Source organism: Saimiri boliviensis, chromosome 3, assembly GCF_048565385.1.
Source record: "Saimiri boliviensis isolate mSaiBol1 chromosome 3, mSaiBol1.pri, whole genome shotgun sequence".
NCBI lineage: Eukaryota > Metazoa > Chordata > Mammalia > Primates > Cebidae > Saimiri > Saimiri boliviensis.
In genome coordinates this window covers 79,989,382-80,007,871 of record NC_133451.1, presented here as the reverse complement: position 1 = coordinate 80,007,871, position 18,490 = coordinate 79,989,382, and the positions used below count along the sequence as shown (strand labels likewise).

The following is an 18,490-nucleotide window of genomic DNA, read 5'->3' as shown; positions in this document are numbered from 1 at the left end:
GAGCCACCGCGCCCGGCCCATGACTAAGTATTATTGCTTTTTTTTTTTTTTTTTTGAGATGGAGTTTCACTCTGTCACCCAGGCTGGAGTGCAGTGGCATGATCTCAGCTCACTGCAACCTCTACCTCCTGGGTTTAAGCGATCCTCCTGATTCAGCCTCCCAAGTAGCTGGAATTATAAGCATGAGCCACCACTCCTGGCTAATTTTGTATTTTTTAGTAGAGATGGGGTTTCACTATGTTGGCCAGCCTAGTCTTGAACTCCTGATCTCAAGTGATCTGCCTGTCTTGGCCTCCCAAAGTGCTGGGATTACAGGCATGGGCCACTGCACCAGGCCAAAATGATTGCTTTTATTCCCTTCCGGTATCTTAAATGATTCAAAGTGTAATATAGGCTGGTAGTACCACTGTAGTCATATGCATGTACACAGCTATTCATTACTATAGATATTTCTCTAAACTAAAAATAAGTGGAATAAACTGATGGTGGCTGTGACAAATGAATCTAACCAAGAAAATGTTCATCCAGAAGCCAGTTCCTAATTAATGATTTGGCTTCACTGACTAATTGCTAATATTATACACTAGTAAAAATTCAGGAATATCCTAACAAATATTTCGGGTTCCTCTGATTTTCAGAATACATACATAATTTAAAAGGGGATTCGCATAGAATATTTCAATGTATTTGTTACTGATATAAATCTCTGAAAGTATGTGTATACACATGGTTATGTGAGGAATAAGTAGGTTAAATGCAAAAAGTTTTAATTCATTCAAATTATACTGATCACATATTAAGTCTAAAGCCAAACCGGAACTTACAGGGAAGTATATTTTTATATCTGTTCTTTCTTCTGTTTTCCTTAGTTTGCCCAATTAGACACTGATCCAAAGGTTTTAATTCTTGAAGATTCTGTAAGTAAAAAATGGAAATAAGTTTGTTGAGATAAGCAGTAATTCAGTAATAATTGCAAATACTTTAAATGTGTAGGGAGCAAAATTGGTTGATCAGGGCTGTTTCTGAGTGTTAAGAAATATAGATGTCCTAAATAAGCCTAAAGTCAATAGGGATTTGTTAAGTCAGCATTGAAATATATTGTTACAAGTATCTTTAATTAAAAATGTTGCAGTCAACTTTATGAGACAGTACTTTGTGTCTTAATTTTTAACTTCTGTTTAAAAGTGTCTATAATTATATTGTAGAAAAAAATACAATTAAAAAAACAACTCTGCCATAAAGTGATGAGCTAGAGTACAATTTATTGACAGTATTGTCTGTGAGGGTTATAGGATATTCCATGTGGTAGTGTTGCTGTGGTCAGATAGTCCTATGTTCTAAAGTCAACTGTTTATCACTTTTCATTCATTCACTCATTCAAAAAATACATATTGAATGCCCATTATATGCAAGGTACTGTAATGTAGTAAGTGATGGGAATACAGGAATGAGCGAGAAGGCAAGATTTTGGCTCTCCTGGCCTTTACAGTTTACTGGGAGAAAGACAACAAAGAAGTAAACAAATACTATAGTGTATATTTTGAAGAAATCAAGAAGCTGCTGTAGTAGAGAAATCCTTATTTCAACTACTTTAGAAGGGTTGCAATGGAAGTTTTCTGACGGTAATATTTAAATCTAAGAACTTAAAGAAGATGTAATTCCATAAAATGGCAATATGAGGAGAGGAAGAGTATACCTTAATTACCGTGAGGCTTAGTTTCACAATCTATAATGGAATCGATATTTTGAGGAATACACACAAAGCAAAAAGCACATAGCAGATGCTCTTACTAAAGTTAACTCCTTTTAGTGGCTACAAACCTCAGGAAGTAGGCAAATAAGCAAATGGTTTGAGGGAGAGGGGCAAGGTCAACCTCAAAACCACTCCCTTTTCTAGTGGTAAATATGGATGGTGCTATGAGACCACAGGAGCTAGGGCTCTGAGCCATTGCTGCTTTGAACTTGGACACACATTCTTGGAGCTGTATTAAATTAGAACCTGCTGTTAATGATGAAACATGTCTACAGCGAACTAGTTATAAAGTTTAGTGGATGGTTGAAATTTAATCCTGGCTTAAAAAAAAAACAAAAATGTTTTTACCTTACATATGAAGAAGGATAATTTTCAGGGAAATGTATCAAGTTCCAAGTAGTTAATGTGATCCCTTTAAATCATTATTAAGGATCCTAATCAGAAAAATTAATTTTCTGCTAGATATAAGACAGTGCTTTTAGAGTTGGAAACGTTTCAAAATTTCTTCTAATCTTGGGCTAGTAAAGATACATTTTCCTTATAAATTAAATGCATACACTTTGGGAGAGAATCGTTGGCAGAAGCCACTTACCTCCAGCTCCTTAGAAGGAATTCCGTGATCTAGCAAACCCCGCAAGATTCGAATGACTGATTTTAAGTTGGCACCTGTGTATTTACCAGAGGGAAGCACTTTGACGACAGGGAGTGCAGCGAGCTCCTCATTTGTCAGAAAGGAATGATCTAATAGGAAGACAGCAATTTAAAAACAGTTCCTCCAGAACAGATTTAACTAAGCGAACTAATTTCAGCCTAATTTCACCTCATCTTACAAAAGGGAAAGTCTATTTATTTATTTAGAGACAGAGCCTTGTTCTGTCCTGTAGGCTGGAGTACAGTTTGGTAAGCCTTGATCTCCCAGGCTCAAGGTATTCTCCTGCCTCAGCCTCCCGAGTAGCTGGGACTAGGGTCATGCACCATTGTGCCTGGCTAATTTTAAAATTTTTTTTGAAAAGATGGGGTCTCCCTGTGTTGCCCAGGCTGGTCTTGAACTTTGAGCATCAAGTGATCCTCCTGTCTTGGCTTCTCCATGTGCTACGATAACAGGTGTGAGCCACTGCACCTGGCTAGGAAAGTTTTAATTTTACACACACACACACACAGAGAGACAGAGACAGAGACAGAGAGAGAGAGAGAGAGAGAGAGAGAGAGAGAGAGAGAGAGAGAGAGAGAGAGAGAGAGAGAGAGAAAGAGAGAGAGAGAGAGAGAAACAGAAACAGAGTGTCATTCTGTAGATCAGGCTGGAGTGCAGTGGCACCATCACAGCTCAATGCAGCTTCAACCACCTGGGCTCGGGTGATCTTCCCACCTCAGCCTTCCTGGTAGCTGGGACTACAGGCAAGAACTACCATGCCTGGGTAATTTTTTGTAGAGATGGCATTTTGTCATGTTGTCCAGGTTGGTCCTGAACTTCTGGGCTCAAGCAGTCCACCTGCCCTGGCCTCCCAAAGTGCTGGCATTCCAGGCGTGAGCCACTGTGCCTGGCTAGGAAAGTTTTTAAATATGCAACAAGTAACAGTCTTTCCCCCAGAACAAATTTAACTAATAAGTGAACTAATAATCAGCCCATACTCACCTGATCTTACAAAAGGGAGAGTCTTTGAGAGAATTAACAAGGCAATAGAATTAATAGGTAGGCTGACAACTACAATTAACACAGGAAAGTCTGCCCTAGCACACTCTCGTACCCAACTTTTAATGAGACATCTCACTGATGTTCAGAAGTTTTTAAGGATCTTGGCTCTCATTTATTTACAATTTCTAAAGGAGTTTATGTTGTTTCTTTTTGCTTCTCTTGACTCAAACGGCACTTTAAAAAATTTTTGATAAGGAGTCTATTACAGGCAGCTTGGGGACAGCTTGTTTCTTTTCCCTTGCAAAACCTGCCATATAAAGGTAATTGTACTCAGTTCTCAGAATTTCAGAAACAACATAACAGGTAGGCAATTTTTAAAAAGAAGTATTCTAGATAATAGTAAATGGAATTCTTTTAACAATAGAACTTTGTTATAGTGAGAGAAGATAGGTTTTTCTGAAGAATGCCAAACTTCACAATATTCTCTATTTTATGCTCCGCTGAACTGTTACACACGTGTGCACACACACACACACGTGCACATGTGCACACATGCACACACGCACACACACACTCTCTAAAATCTTGATCTCATATATATAGAAAGGGTTTATAAATGATGAGAAAAGGTGAAAAAATAACAGCACATCAAACAAATACAAAATTGGCATGCATTAAGACTAACAAATTATTTAAAAAAACAGACTTTCAGTTAAATACCTTTAAATTGTTACAACAGAGCCAATAGAACCATAATTTTAGTAGGTAATTTAATTGATAATTATAATGACAATATCCTTTGCTTCAATGCTTTTACTCTAAAATATGACCATAAGTAAAACATATGTAAGTTCTTTTTACAGACAGCTTGATTGCAGAAAACCAAACATAATTTAGATATATCTTAGCCTAGTTTTTCTTAAATTGGGCTTTGCTGACCCATGGAGGCCAGTATTTCTATACAAGCATTTTTTTTTTTTTTTTGGTATTTATTTATTTTATTGTACTTTAGATTCTGGGGTACATGTGCATAGGTATATACATGGCAACGTGGTTTGCTGACTCCATCCCCCACCCCCGTCACCTATATCTGGCATTTCTCCCCATGTCATCCTCCCTACCCCCTGCTGTCCCTTCCCTAGCTCCCCCAACAGACCCCAGTTCTATACAAGCATTTTAAAGTTTTGTTTTAATTTCAAGATAATATAAAAAGCACTTCCTAGGTCACCTGAATAACCAACTTATAACTAAACACTGCATTATTTCAGTGCCTTGAGTTGCAATGTGTTGCTTACCTTGGCACCAGTAGTGACTGATAACCTAAAATAATGGTATTAAGTGTTACTCAAACTGGTCCATAAACATTCTTAGTGGTCCTTAAGTTCTCAAATTTGAGAAATGCTGTCCTAAAGTTTTACAAGTCTGCTTATCTGTAATTGAATTCTAATCTGCATAAAAAACGCAACTTAAACTGTTACTTGCTCCCACCCCTGAAAAAAACCCCAGGAACTCATTACAAAAAGTTATCAAATTCAGTTCTGTTACCACTTTTCATTTAAATGAGCTTCTAAGTACATGGGGAGAGTAAGAGAGTCACTTTAGAAATTCCTTACTATGGGAGATTAGGAACACTGATTTCTCTCTTTACCGTCCATCCTTGGCACTCAGCGCCAGTTATCCCTGGCGTTTGATAGTTTTCTGCTTGCAAATGAAGAATTCTTTGAGTTCTTTGGGAGTTGAGTCAACTATCTTAGAAGAGGTATGGGTCTGATTTAGTATCTGCTGTATGAAAATTATTTATAATTGAAGGCAACTATTATCCTAGAAAAAAGGAGGGGAAACTTCTGGCTATAGACTGCAAAAGTGTAGCTTTAATTATGTCAATCAGCTGATTAAAGCGTTTTGTTGATGCAGCTAATATATAGGCAACAATGATGCTGGCACTGTGAGGGATACAAAGCTATACAAGATACCTCAAAACGTTTAACATTTAGCTGGGGAAAAGGTTGGTTGGGAATACAAAACACACACACATACACACACACGCACACGCACACATACATTCTCAAATGAAATAACAACTTTTATAGAACTGCATGTGAATGCAACAGGAACCTAAAGGCTGGATGGATGAGCATGGGATACAGTGCTAGACACACATGCTGTACACATAGCAACAGATTAGCCAAGTCAAAAAAGTGTTAATTAAACTGTTAATTTCTTTGTTTTATTGTTTTTGAGACAGGGTCTGGTTCTATTGCCCAGGCTGGAGTGCAGTAGCACAATCTTGGTTCATTACAAACTGCCTCCTAGGTTCAAGCGATTCTCTGGCCTCAGCCTCCCAAGTAGCTGGGATTACAGGCATGTGCCACCACACCTGGCTAATTTTTGTATTTTTAGAAGAGACAGGGTTTCGCCTGTTGGTCAGACTGGTCGAACTCCTGACCTCAGGTGATCCACTCACCTTGGCTTCCCAAAGTGCTGGGATTACAGGTGTGGGTTACCACACCAGCCTAAGCTGTTAATTTCTTAAAAACAACAAGAACAAAAAACTAAGACTTTGAATGACAAAACCATGTTCTTTCATTATATTAATATAACAATTCCTGATACAAAATAAGAGGAATGAAATACTAGATAGAATTACATTTCTCTATTGGCTTGGTAATAAGATGAAAAGGTAGTAATAGTGAAGCAGACCAACTGACTCCTGATCATAAAAGAAGAAGTTGGGATTCTAGGATAATAGTAATTCTCAGCTGGGAATGGTGGCTCATGCCTGTAATTCCAGCACTTTGGGAGGCTGATGCAGGTGGACTGCCTCAGGTCAGGAGTTGGAGACCAGCCTGGCCAACATGGTGAAACCCCATCTCTACTAAAAATACAAAAAAATAGCTAGGCATGGTGGTATGCGCCTATAATCCTAGCTACTTGGGAGGCTGAGGCAGGAGAATCACTTGAATTCGGGAGGCAGAGGTTGCAGTGAGCTGAGATTGTGCCACTGTACTCTCCAGCCTAGGTGCCACTGAGAACTTTAGAATATAACTGTGCATGGCCGGGCGCGGTGGCTCAAGCTTGTAATCCCAGCACTTTGGGAGGCCGAGGTGGGTGGATCACGAGGTCGAGAGATCGAGACCATCCTGGTCAACATGGTGAAACCCTGTCTCTACTAAAAATACAAAAAATTAGCTGGGCATGGTGGCGTGTGCCTGTAATCCCAGCTACTCAGGAGGCTGAGGCAGGAGAATTGCCTGAACCCGGGAGGCGGAGGTTGCGGTGAGCCGAAATGGCGCCATTGCACTCCAGCCTGGGTAACAAGAGTGAAACTCCGTCTCAAAAAAAAAAAAAAAAAAAAAAAAAAAAAAGAAGATAACTGTGCAAATATCTGGTAATATAAATGAATTTTGATGTTTGTCTACATGATTTAACTTTATATTTAAAAGCAAACGATGTGGCTGGGTGTGGTGGCTCACGCCTGTAATCCCAGGATTTTGGGAGGCCAAGGTGGGCGGATCATCTGAGATCAGGAGTTCCAGACCAGCCTGGCCAACATGGTGAAACCTTGTTCTCTACTAAAAATACAAAAACTAACCAGGTGTGGTGACTCACGCCTGTAATTCCAGTTACATGTGAGGCTGAGGCAGGAGAATTGCTTGAACCAGAATTGCACCACTGCACTCCCAGCCTAGGAGAAAGAGCGAGATTCTGCCTCAAAAAAAAAAAAAAAAAAAAAAAGCAAATAATGTACGCATATGGTAAAACAGTATATCAAACAACATATCCATATAGTCTGAAAATCATCATTTAAAAATGTATTTTTCCTATTCATTGTTTTTGAGGAAAAAACTGTAATTAAAATTCTTGCCTTTATCAGAATCTTCATGGTTTTTTCTCTCTATTGGCAACTCATCACTTCCCCATGTTACTTCATCATCATCAGTCTTCTGTTCTTGTGACTTCTGAATTAAGCTATGAAAACAAAACAAATTTGTAACATTTTCTTCATTTTTGTATTCAAATTAAATTTAAACATTATAGCTCTGAATGATATTCTCTACAATTATTATAGTATTTTAAAATAGAATGTCTGATTAAGAAAAGCAAATCCACAATTCTTAAAATTTATTGGTAGATGTAAACAACTGAGACATAGTAGAATGGTTTAATACAGTTTTAAAATTTATCCTCGGACAGATCCCAAGTCTTTGAACTTTAGACTGAAGGAGTCCATTTGAGGATGGAAAAGGTGGTAGTTTTGTTTCTATCCTTCAACAGGGATGAGTGATTACAACTGTATCAGCATATAGCTCTTTCTGCTTCTTTTCAGCAGCTGCCCACTATTGCAAAATATGAATGTATCTTAATTTATTTAAAGAAGTCTCTTGATGGGCATAGCCTTTTGCTACAACAGGAGGTCAGAAGGATACTATTCACTTAATGTAATGAAACCCAGTACAAGTTCTCAATATTCTGGGGGTACATAACAGATGCCCTCTTTGGTAAGGTGAATGGCTAGGAAAGAAACTAGTTAGGAGTACAGTGTTTAGTGCTAAGGTGAGGTGAAAAAGATTAGGTAAAAGCCTAGATACATTTTTAACTTTCTGATATTCAGAGGGAACAAAGCAGAGTACTTTCATCTGATGACATTAGTATACACCAGGACATAGACTAATGCTCCCAAAATGTCAACAGACAACAATTATGCTGCTTTTATGACAGATGTTTCCCTCTGTTCTAAACCACTGTGGGTGACAACACTTATTTTGCTGGGTTAAAATTCTACATCCATGAAATGTCTGGGAAAGCTTCACTAGAGAGTTCTCCTCCTCTATGACAATGTTCCTGCTCATTCCTCTATCAAACAAGGCAATTTTGTGAGTTTCAGTGGGAAATTACTAGGCATCCATCTTATAGTCCTTATTTGGCTCCTTCTGACTTTTTTGTTTCTCAATCTCAAAAATTTATAAAGGGCATGCATTTTTGTCCAGTAAATCATATAAAAAAGACTGCATTGACATGGTTAAATCTGCAGAACTTTAAGTTTTTTAGGGATAAATTAAATGGCTGGTATCATCTGCAAAAGTGTGCTAAACTTGTTGGAGCTTATGTTAATAAACAAAGCTTATATTTTATATTTTTATCTTTTAATTCTATTTTTTCATGAACTTTTTGAAGTTCCCTCATATAAATAAAACCTTTCCCTCTATGTATTTTTGTAAAAAAACCTTATATTAGAAATTGCTTAAGACGTATTTTTGTGGGTTTTAAAAAACTTACTTTCTTTGGTTTCATTTTCTTTTTAATTAAAAAATTAAAAACTTTTAAAGTACAGAAAAATAGAGAAGAAGAAAGATAAATTCTAGCAGAAGACGGGCACTATCATGATTGTTGGCACATTTCCAATTAGGTTACTCTTTCATTCATTTTTTCCCATGGTTAAGAGAATACTGCTTTTTGAAACAATGGTATAATAAACACATTTTCCTATGTCACTAGAACCTCCTTGTAACAAAAATTTTAAAACTTATTTTTTTTTGAGACAGAGTCTCAATCTGTTGCCCAGGCTGGAGTGCAGTGGTGCAATCTCAGCTCACTGCAACCTCCACCTCCTGGATTCAGGCGATTCCCCTGCATTAGCCTCCTGAGTAGCTAGCACTACAGGTGTGTGTCACCATGCCCAGCTAGTTTTTATATTTTTAGTAGATACGGGTTTCACCATGTTGGCCAGGCTGGTCTTCAATTCCTGGCTTCAAGTGATCCACCCACCTCAGCCTCCCAAAGTGTTAGGATTACAGGTGTGAGTCACCACATCTGGCTTTTTGCATTTTTAGTAGAGAATGAAGTTTCATCATGTTGGCCAGGCTAGTCTTGAACTCTTGACCTCAAGTGATCCTCCCACCTCAGCCTCCCAAAGTGCTGGGATTACAGGCATGAGCCAGGCTAGTTATGAACTCCTGACCTCAAGTGATCTGCCCACCTCAGCCTCCAAAAGTGCTGGGATTACAGGCATGAGCCACACCTGGCCCAAAAAATTTAAAACATTCTTAATATTCAGCCATAGTTTCACAATTTACTTAATAATGCTTATTTTACTGGAAAACAAATGAAAATCTTCAGAGCATTTATAGATAAATAGAAGCATTATGAATACTTTGAAAATTATTTTCTTACCGTTCACTTTTTATTTTTTCTTCACAATATTCCTCACAGCCATTCATTTTGGCAGGCTACAATAAAAATAAATAAGAATCAAATTAGCCCACTGTAACAAAAAAAAAATCAATCTCATACTATTTTTTCCTGAGAGTTATTTCCTATATTTGCTGTATTGTTCATCCTTATATTACAGAGATACATATTCGATTAGTAATGGCTGAGGCATCTTCAGTAGCTCCAGAGTGTTTGTTGTTCCCACTTAGTTATCGTCACACTCACCTTGGGTTTCCTTTTTTTTTTTTTTTTTTTTTATGAGATGGAGTGTGTTGCCTGGGCTGAAGTGCAGTGGTATGATCATGACTCATTTAAACTCAAACTCTTCGGTTCAAGAGAGCCTCCTGCCTCAGCCTCCTGAGTAGCTAAGACAGGTGCATGCCACTATGCCCAGCTAGTTAAATGTTTTTTTCCTGTAGAGATGGGATCTCACTACGTTGCCTAGGCTGGTCTCAAACTTCTAGCCTTGAGCCGTTCTCCTGCTTGGCCTCCCAAAGTGTTGGGATTACAAGTGTGAGCCACTGCAGCCAGCTTGGCCTTCATTACTTATATAAAAAATATTAAGAGGAAAAAAGATAAAAGTGTGAATTAATGATTATTTTGATATGTACATTTGGTATATGCTTTTCTACTTCTTCGATTTTAAAATCTGAAAAAGCTTCAAGAAAATCTTAGTAGCTTCACATATGTTAAATATATTGTCCTTTTATAATTAAAGATCAATTAACTTATACTTTAACTGAGTATGGTGTGTTTCAGAGATCCAAATACTGCAGCAGGAGCAGTTTGTTACAATTAGAAAGAGATGCTAAGTGTATTCTTAAATGTTCAGTAAGTTACACATTTTAATCTTTATCAGGACACATTTTCTTAACAAACGGGAAACTCTCTTTAAGGTCCTGAATTACCTAGCCCCTGTCTACTTTTATAATCTCCCCTTTAATCACTAGGCTTCAAACTCATGGGTCTTTTAGTTCTTCAAAATCACTCATTTCTTCCTACCACAAAGCCCTTCTGATGGTGGATCCTTATTAAAAAATTCAAGACTTTGTCTTCTCTTCCTGAAGATGTTTTCTATCCACCAAATCTAAAGCAGGCTTCCTTAGTTATTTTCTCTCTCTCTCTCTCTCTCTTTCTCTCTCTCTGTGTGTGTGTGTGTGTGTGTAGCACTTAAAAACAACAAACTTCACAGACCTTATCACAACTTGTAATTATATATTTACTTGTGTGTTTGATTTTTTCTCTTTTCCTCTCCATTAGTAAGTTCTACCAATGCAGGAATCATGTCTGTCTGTTCACCACTGTGTGCCCACACATGCTTACGTCTGAGACATAGGTTATTTCATCCATTTAATAAATATGACACCCGTAATATGATCTTTCAGTTACAGACTTTGCAGAGTTAAAAAGTATCCATAATTAAATTACCCTGATAATAATTTCAATTTAGTTGATGTAAATGTAGAACTTCTACAGTGGAAGAAAAAAGTTTTTAACTTGCTGACAACTAAAAGGAAGCTTCCTAGACCTCATCTGTTTTGAGAAGCTGCTCATTCTAGGGTGGATTAAAATTTTTCTCCAACTAAAGTCATTTGAATTTCTTATTCCCCATTATAATCCTGGTCTCAGAATATAGTATGTGTATAATTATTTTGGAAAGTGCAAAGCCTTTTATAAGAGTCAATTGCTATTATAAATATGAAAATTTTAATAATACAATTATTATATGAAAATGATGAGGTAAAGCTCAATTAGAAATAAGCTACAGTGATACCTGTATTAACCAATTCTCACTGTTTTTGTAAAGTTCACTTGTGTATGGGGGAAGGTTGGGTTAAGAAGACTGGCCTTCACTCTCTTGTCACTAAGGACTGAAGGACCTTTGGAAGAGGAGGCAGCCGTGTCTGCCTCACTGAAAATATTTAAGATTTTTATCATAGTCAGTGCATTTGAAGGTTATTTTACAATCCTAGTGGCTCAAGGAATCCAGATCCAGTAACTTGAGAGTAGAGGAGATATCTCCTGGACCTAGGACGAACTACATAACTTGTAGTGCCAGGAGCGACATGCAAATAAGAGACTGCTTGTTAAAAACTTACTGAGAACTTCAAGTTGGTGATGGCACAGCACTACAGAATATTAGAAGTAGGGGCCTCTTACAAGCACAGGGTTTTGTGTGATTGCACTGGCTGAATGCCCATAAAGATAGTCCTTCTGAGATCCAACAGTCAAGCAGGATTATCCTCAGGTTATGGAGAGTCACTAAAAGTTTTGGCCTTGTTTTTGCTTAAGAAATTAAAAAACAAGCCGGGCACGGTGGCTCAAGCCTGTAATCCCAGCACTTTGGGAGGCCGAGGCGGGCGGATCACGAGGTCAACAGATCGAGACCATCCTGGTCAACATGGTGAAACCCCGTCTCTACTAAAAATACAAAAAATTAGCTGGGCATGGTGGCGCGTGCCTGTAATCCCAGCTACTCAGGAGGCTGAGGCAGGAGAATTGCCTGAACCCAGGAGGCGGAGGTTGCGGTGAGCCGAGATCGCGCCATTGCACTCCAGCCTGGGTAACGAGAGCGAAACTCCGTCTCAAAAAAAAAAAAAAAAAAAAAGAAATTAAAAAACACTCCATAACAAGAATATGTTTGAAGAAACTAAAACCATTAAAAAAATGACCAGAATTAGAAAGCATATAGATTCACTTCAGTGGTAAGAGATGTGGAAAGATCAAATTCTTGGCACAGCATGTAAGTCACTTTATGAACTAACACCTTGCTTTCAAGACACCCTGTGATACCCTACTTGCAATGATTTAGTGTCCTGAATGTTCCAGGCTGTTTTATGCCTTCATTCTTCATTCTTCTGCAGTCCCACAGTATGTAAGGAATGCTCTTTCCTCTTAACTATCAAATGACCTTTAAGATGCTAATTCTGTAGAAAGCTTTAATAACTTTATCCATCTACTCCTCTGTAGCCCTTACCATTCCCTTCCCTTCTTTATAACTCCCTCTGAACTTCTTTATAACTCTCTCTGAATGCCATATAAACATTTAGCAGAATATGTTTCTATAGCATTTTTTTTTTTTGAGACGGAGTTTCGCTCTTGTTACCCAGGCTTGAGTGCAATGGCACGATCTCGGCTCACCGCAATCTCTGCCTCCTGGGTTCAGCCAATTCTCCTGCCTCAGCCTCCTGAGTAGCCGGGATTACAGGTACACGCCACCATGCCCAGCTAATTTTTTGTATTTTTAGTAGAGCCGGGTTTCACCATGTTGACCAGGATGGTCTCAATCTCTTCACCTCGTGATCTACCCGCCTTGGCCTCCCAAAGTGCTGGGATTACAGGCTTGAGCCACCGCACCCGGCCTTCTATAGCTTTTTAAAAATTACATTTACTTATTTTCACGTGTATATCTCTCAAGTTGACTACTAGACTGTACAAGCAAATTTAGGATAGAAATCCTGATATCTCTTTTTACCCAATAATCTCCAGCAAAATTAGTCAGACAAGTTCAATGGCTGAAAGGTTTTGAAACTGGAGACAATAATTTATAGTAATGGCTATGATTAGCAGTCATTCTTTCATTCTTAAATAAGACACAGGCATTGACCTAAAGTACTTCACTAAGAGGTACTAGAGAACAGACAATTACAATACAGAATGAGAAATACAGTGAGTGCATAAATAGCTAACAGATGCATAATCTTTCTTCTATAAGATTATATTTCTATATTCCTATACCTTTGTAATACCAAAGGTTAGCATCTTAACTTCTGGCACATGATAAAACTTTCAAGGTTACAGAATATACTGTTAGAATGAATTCAGTAAATAACCTGCAATTTGTTTAGGGTTATTTCAAGCACTTACACAAGACTATTATTAGAAGTTCTAAATAATGCTTAAAACTAGCCAGTTCTAAAATGTAGGTAATATTCTAGAAATATAAGACGAAACAGAAAACTTTTCCAGAATACTAGCTCAGTCTTCTTTTCAGTGAGAGGAGATTAGTCATATTTGCATCTTTTAAGTTTTTCTGCTTATGAATATAATTGTCATAGTGATTTAAACATGTTTAGAATTAGATGCAAATAAAAATTTTAAATGTTTTAATCTAAAGAGCTCTGTTATACCTTTCCTAAATTTGTTCCATCACTTTCTTCACTTTGTTTACCATTACTTAAAATAGAGTCTAAAGCAGAAGTCCCATTTATTCAGAAGTGCTAATTTACTATCTAGCCTAAAATGTATTCTCAATGCACATATTTGCAGGATCTGTCTGTACTTTAGTGGCAAGACAATTACATACTTCCTAATAATTTGTTTCCTCTTACTGATAAATAAGAAATCTAAAATTCATCAATAGAAGGCCAATTAATAAATAATAAATTATGGTATAACTGTAAAATAAAATAATAGGAAGGCATTAGAAAGTATATGGCAGATTTATATGTCTCACATGGAAAGAGGATAATGACCAGCTGTTAAGTGAAAACCACATTCAGAACCATGTGATAACAGGTATATTAAGAAATTATGTACACAAATATTTATGTTTTGCTATGCATGACAAAAAGGTAGAAATCGAAGTTTCAACAGTAGCTACCTCAGACAAATAAGATAAATATGTTTTTAAAAAGGGACTTACATTTTTAAAGATTCTGTTGGAAATTTTTTACAATAAAGATGTAATATTTTCATAATGAAAATAATAAAAAAGATAACTTGAAAGAAGTTTTCTGCTGTAAAACAGTCATAGCTCAGTATAAATGAGAATCTATATTATGTTGACAACTTTTCTTTCCTTTTTTAAAAGAAAAAGCATGTGACATGACTTTTTTTTTTTTTTTTTTTTTTTTTTTTTTGAGGTGGAATCTCACTGTGTTGCCCAGGCTGTAGTGCAATGGCATGAACTTGACTCACTGCAACTTCTGCCTCCTAGGTTCAAGTGATTCTCCTGCCTCAGCCTCCTGAGTGGCTGGGATTACAGATGTATGCCACCACACCTGGCTAATTTTTTATATTTTTGGCAGAGACAGGGTTTCACCATGTTGGCCAGGCTGATTTTGAACTCCTGACCTCAAGTGATATGTTCACCTTGGCCTCCCAAAGTGCTGGGATTACTAGTGTGAGCCACTGTTCCCAGCCTACATGATATTTCTGAAATGGCAACTAAAGATTTTTATTTTCTTAGTTAAAAGACATTACAACATACATTTTAAGGGGCACTTTTAATGTTATTATTAAGAAAAATGTAATAAAGTAATGACTTAAAATGTCCAGAAAACCTTTCCTAAAGAGCTTATTTTTTACTTAATTATTAATATTCCAATTATATGAAAAACCATCTTAAGTAAAACTACTAATGAATGCTACATTTTGTGATCTCTAATATTTGTATGATTAGTTTTGTAGTTTGAGAAATACATACTTACCAGTCATAGCTTCCTTGCATATATACACATTATTTGTAAATATTTACATACAGTCATGTATGTATGAGATTGTGTGTAAGTACAGGCATGCATGATAGCTAGTATAAGAACGTTCAAACCAGCATAGTTTTGATAATTTTGAAGATGTGAAGTAGGAAGACTAAGAAGAATAATGAGGAAAATCATCCCAGAATATTAAGCAAGGTCAGATTTGTATTCATAGGGTAATGCTGTTTGAAGAACCTTAAATATAATTTATCCACTATTTCATACTTTTTCTTAGCCTAATGTTCCAGAAGATCCAAAGTTTAAGGTTTTAAAGAATAATTTAGAAAGTTCAGCATTACATTTTTGAAAAGTAATTGTTTATTTTTTCTGTTTTTTTAATTTGAGAAAATTTTCATGATTCTTTCACTAGGATAGGATGACACTTTAATGTAACAAATGAAATTAATCTCCATTTTTCTCCTAAATTTAATTTTTAACTAAAACAGGCAATAATCTGATTATTTCACCTTCCGGGTTAAAACACATAATTCTAACAAGTTGGCATATCCTAGGTTGTTTAGGTATTATTGTTACCTCAGTAAAATCCTCAGGTAAAGGTGAACCATCACAGTCTGTATCTTCTGTTCTCTCTTCTGATAACTTCCCATTCATCTTTAATGTACCTGAGAGAGAAATATATACAGGCCAAGAGGAATTAATAAAACTATTGAAAGGCTGGGTGTGGTGGCTCACGCTTGTAATCTCAGCACTTTGGGAGGTTGAGGCGGGCAGATCACGAGGTCAGGAGACCGAGACCATCCTGGCTAATATGGTAAAACCCTGTTCCTACTAAAAATACAAAGAAATTAGCCAGGAGTGGTGGCATGTGACTGTAATCCCAGCTCTAAGGGAGGCTGAGGCAGGAGAATTGCTTGAACCTGGGAGGGGGAGGTTGCAGTGAGCAGAGATTGCACCATTGCACTCCAGCCTGGATGACAGAGTGAGACTCTGTCTCAAAAAAACCAACCGACAAACAAAACAAAAGAAAAACAAACAAAAACCTAGCGAGGACGTAGAAAAGTTTTCATTTGCCTGCAAAACAAGGCAATATGAACAACATCCATAAATAGTTTCAATGTTTTAACTAGAAAAGTTAGGAAGAAAAGATACAGTACATGTCAGTATAAAATTTCTGGTTAAACTTATCTATTAAAATTAAAATGAGAATGGTTGGAGGAAAATGTTTGGACTAACACTTCTAGAAGTAAAAGCCATGAGATAAATGATACATTTTGAGATCTCACTAATAAGGTAACCCACTTAAAAATATGGAAAAGAAAAAAATAGGAGATAACAAATCTTATTTTATTTCTGAAATATTACCCATTAATGAGGAATAGAGGAATAATGAATGCATTACATATTTGCTAAAAAAAATTCTCCCTAGAGATGTTCTTGTACTCCATAGTATACCAATTTATTATCTGGTTCATGTACCTGGAACACAGGAGTTTCCTGCTCCATTATTTTGGTTTAAAAGATTCTGGGCTTCCTCATCCACAACGTCCAGCAGAGACTGGATAACTTCAGCTTCTTGGGGATCATCATAAATGTCATCTTCTTTTATATAAGGTTCTTGAAAAATAATATTTTACAAGGGGTTTTACTTTAAAAACACTGAAAATGAGCCGGGTGCGGTGGCTCAAGCCTGTAATCCCAGCACTTTGGGAGGCTGAGGCGGGTGGATCACGAGGTCAAGAGATTGAGACCATCCTTGGTCAACATGGTGAAACCCCGTCTCTACTAAAAATACAAAAAATTAGCTGGGCATGGTGGCATGTGCCTGTAATCCCAGCTACTCAGGAGGCTGAGGCAGGAGAATTGGCTGAACCCAGGAGGCAGAGGTTGCGGTGAGCCAAGATCACGCCATTGCACTCCAGCCTGGGTAACAAGAGCGAAACTCCGTCTCAAAACAAAACAAAACAAAACAAAACAAAACAAAACAAAACAAAACAAAACAAAACAAAACAAAAACACTGACAATGAGAACGGGACAAAGGGTTAAATAGAATTTGCTAGGTGCTTTCAAATTTTAAGCATCCAATTTGAAAAGTAGAAATGACTGGAAAAGTAGTTTACACTAATGTGATCTAGTCATTTTTAGTTCTAGAACTACCCAGGCTGTTATGACAAAAGATCACACAAATGCAAATTACAAAGAATAAACCAAAATCAATGTTAGTAATATGGCTTTTCACAAGGCATTAATAATTTAATGTTTATTTTTTTTAAATTAAATGACTCTCAAAGTATTAATTCATGAAACAAAGTTACGTTACAAAGATTAAGTATATAATAGAGCAGACAAAACATCCTCAAGACACGTTTTCTAAACTATTAGATAGCAAGTGAATTGCTACTTCAGAAAATATAAGAAATACTGTAAAACAAAGCAGCTATCTTTTTAATCATTAAAAATAATTAGTCTCCAAGCCTGTAATCCCAGCACTTTGGGAGGCCGAGGCGGGTGGATCACGAGGTCAAGAGATCGAGACCATCCTGGTCAACATGGTGAAACCCCGTCTCTACTAAAAAAAAAAAAAAAAAAATACAAAAATTAGCTGGGCATGGTGGCACGTGCCTGTAATCCCAGCTACTCAGGAGACTGAGGCAGGAGAATTGCCTGAACCCAGGAGGCGGAGGTTGCGGTGAGCCGAGATCGCGCCATTGCACTCCAGCCTGGGTAACAAGAGCGAAACTCCGTCTCAAAAAAAAAAAAAAAAAAAAAAAAAAAATTAGTCTCAGAGATGAGAATGAATACTGGGACATTTGTACATTGTTTTTCATTGTTTTTTTTATTTGAGCAATAATCTTTCCCTTTAAAGCTACAGTAACATATAAAGCAAAGAAAAGAGGGTACCTATTTTTTTTTAAATTACCTGAATTATTAGAGCATTTAGAGTAATTAGATGACTGATTTGGAAAACTACCTTTAGACAGAGTCAAGTTTGGTGATTCCTTTATCTGATAAGTGGAATATTTTCCTTCAGGGCACAAAATTTCATTTATTTCTTCCCCATCAACCTAAAGCGTAAAACCAAAGCAAATAATCAGATTAGTATTTTACTAACTTCCAGGATCGGGGGGACTGCCCATTGCCCCTCTCCTCTTCTTTCTTAATACAAGATCCATTTTACATCTCTCCATCTTAGATCAGTGTTTGAAGGAAGTATCAGTGTAATGAAATGTGCATAGGGCATGGGGTTTCCCATCATTAAATATATCTGGAAACACTAGGTGAAACAATATTAACTCAAAAATTTTAATCCAGGAATTTTCATAACCCGTGCTAATATACACTTAAAAACTTTGAGTTGCCGAAAGAGAACTCTTATGATGTAGTACTTCTTAAAGTATTTAACTGTACACATCTTTTCTTTGAAAGCAATTTTATAAGACTTGTCTCTCATACAA

The 18,490-nt window shown here is 36.9% G+C and overlaps 1 protein-coding gene across 11 annotated transcripts in view; it reads right to left on the bottom strand.

The window, feature by feature from the left end:
• The window catches only part of PTPN13 (protein tyrosine phosphatase non-receptor type 13), a 220,927-nt gene that overhangs the window by 8,734 nt on the left and 193,703 nt on the right, over positions 1–18,490 (bottom strand). For all 11 annotated transcript variants that reach the window (XM_010334771.3, XM_003923981.3, XM_003923980.3 and 8 more), the window contains 7 exons: positions 18,007–18,100; positions 16,514–16,651; positions 15,611–15,699; positions 9,558–9,613; positions 7,252–7,355; positions 2,346–2,494; positions 825–915 (listed from right to left, as the gene is read on the bottom strand). In XM_010334771.3, coding sequence (XP_010333073.2) covers positions 825–915; positions 2,346–2,494; positions 7,252–7,355; positions 9,558–9,613; positions 15,611–15,699; positions 16,514–16,651; positions 18,007–18,100 — 721 coding nt within the window. The remainder of the gene's footprint in view (positions 1–824; positions 916–2,345; positions 2,495–7,251; positions 7,356–9,557; positions 9,614–15,610; positions 15,700–16,513; positions 16,652–18,006; positions 18,101–18,490) is intronic.